This window comes from Papilio polytes, unplaced genomic scaffold (assembly GCF_000836215.1).
Source record: "Papilio polytes unplaced genomic scaffold, Ppol_1.0 DF823786.1, whole genome shotgun sequence".
Classification (NCBI taxonomy): Eukaryota; Metazoa; Arthropoda; class Insecta; order Lepidoptera; family Papilionidae; genus Papilio; species Papilio polytes.
The window spans coordinates 222-2,084 of record NW_013525418.1 but is presented as its reverse complement, the minus strand read 5'-3'; the positions used below and the strand labels follow the sequence as shown (position 1 = coordinate 2,084).

At 35.3% G+C, this 1,863-nt stretch overlaps 1 protein-coding gene across 1 annotated transcript in view; it reads left to right on the top strand.

Annotated features, from left to right (window-relative positions):
- The window catches only part of LOC106103437 (translation initiation factor eIF-2B subunit beta), a gene marked incomplete at both ends in the record, with an annotated part of 3,552 nt that extends 2,135 nt beyond the window's left edge, over positions 1 to 1,417 (top strand). The window contains 2 exon segments of the mRNA XM_013283215.1: positions 372 to 458; positions 1,387 to 1,417. Coding sequence (XP_013138669.1) covers positions 372 to 458; positions 1,387 to 1,417 — 118 coding nt within the window.
- Between the last annotated feature and the right edge of the window lie 446 nt (positions 1,418 to 1,863).

Here is a 1,863-nt window from a genome sequence, read left to right as displayed (position 1 = left end):
ACCAGTCTGTATATTGCCCTACCACTCACCATCTTTAACATACCAGTCACACTCTTCACCCTAGCACTTACTCACTTTACCTTAAACACTCACTGACTTTGCCCTACCACTTATTCTACTCTACCACTCACTGTTTTTATCCTAAAACTCACCCTCTTTACCCTTCTACTTACCATCTTTACCCAAACACTCACTGACTTCAAGAAGGTTATATAACTGCAACAGTTTTAACAAGTCTACAACAACTAATGTCCAGTGAGGGTGAACTTTTATGCCCAGTCCGCAATAAATTAGGCATTTAGTTGATTAGCAAGTAAACTCTACAGGGACAGGGATAGTTGGGAATAATCCAAGAAATTGTGTGTTGGCAGGAGCAGCGAGAGCGCGGCGGCGCGCGTGCTGGCGCCGCGCTACGACTTCATACCGCACAACCACATCACACTCTTCATTACCAACCTGTCAGTACTGAATATTATAATTATCTATATCTATGCTAATGTTATAAAGAGGAAAAAATTGTATTTTTAAATTTTTGTATGTATTGAAAAAACTCAAAAACTACTGGGACAATTTTATTATTCTTACCCCGGTAATAAGCTATGTTATCAGTGAGTAACTTAGCTGTATTTTTAAATTTCACGTAGACGAAGCCGCGAGATACAGTTAGTCTATAGTAATATTATAAAGATGAAGGATTTGTATTTTTGTATGAATTGAAAAAACTCAAAAACTACTGGGACCATTCTAAAGATACACTGTTAATAAGCTACGTAATCAGTAACTAGGCTACTTTTTTATTTTCAATTTCACGCGGATAAAGTCGCGAGCAATCGTTAGTAATAAAACTTAAATTTCATCCGATCAGTGCGTATCAAAGATTTCAATTTAGTTCATTCCACTTTTCTTATAAAGGACGGGAAGAGAAAGTGGATTTAATAGTAGACGCATGAGAAGGGGACATATTGTTTCCTTCTCACTCGTTTGTCACCTTATATGAATAATAAAGATGATCTACAGATCAGTTTATAATTCTAATGCAGATTAGGCAACTGGTTCACAGATTAGTTGCCAATTAGTTGTTGAGCCTAAGCTCAAATGGTGAGCTAATCTTTTGAACCATTTCAAAACTAATTTGCACATGCCTAATTATCCTTAATTACTCACTGATAACATAGCTTTTTAATGGTAAAAGAATTTTTTAAATCCACCCAGTAGTTTTTGAGTTATTTATTGAAACAACTTAAAAACTACTGGGAAAAAATCTATTGAAATACAAAAATACATATCCTCTTTATAATAGTATAGTCATAACTTTACTAGTGTATAAAATATGCTTATTTAGTTTTTTTTTTTTAATTCAGTAATATATCTTGTTTGTGTTCCCAGCGGCGGCAGCTCACCCTCGTACGTGTACCGATTACTATCAGAGCTCTACGACCCCAGCGACTACCAGCTCTAGCAAATACACAATATTGTCTAAAATTGAATAAATATTACAATTTATTTAATTATGATTTTTATTTCCTAACCTTACATTTTGACAAGCAAAAAAATTGACTTGTTCCTATCTTCATTATACCTTAAATTTTAAATGAATATTAATAGGACATTTTACTAAAAAAATACATTTAATTTAATTTAACAGTGGTAGAGCCCGCTTTGACATCTTCGCACGAATGGGTCGACTTACCTGGTGTAATACCACGACCACACAAGACAGGCGTCAAGTGGAAGCAATTCCGCGTTTCGTCTAATGAGTGGTGCCGGAGTCCTAATTTTAGTCCCTTTCCCTTTCCACCCTTTTTTTAAGAAGAAAGAATGGGAAGGAAAATGGGATTTGACGGTGGAAGAGACGCTTAGGAA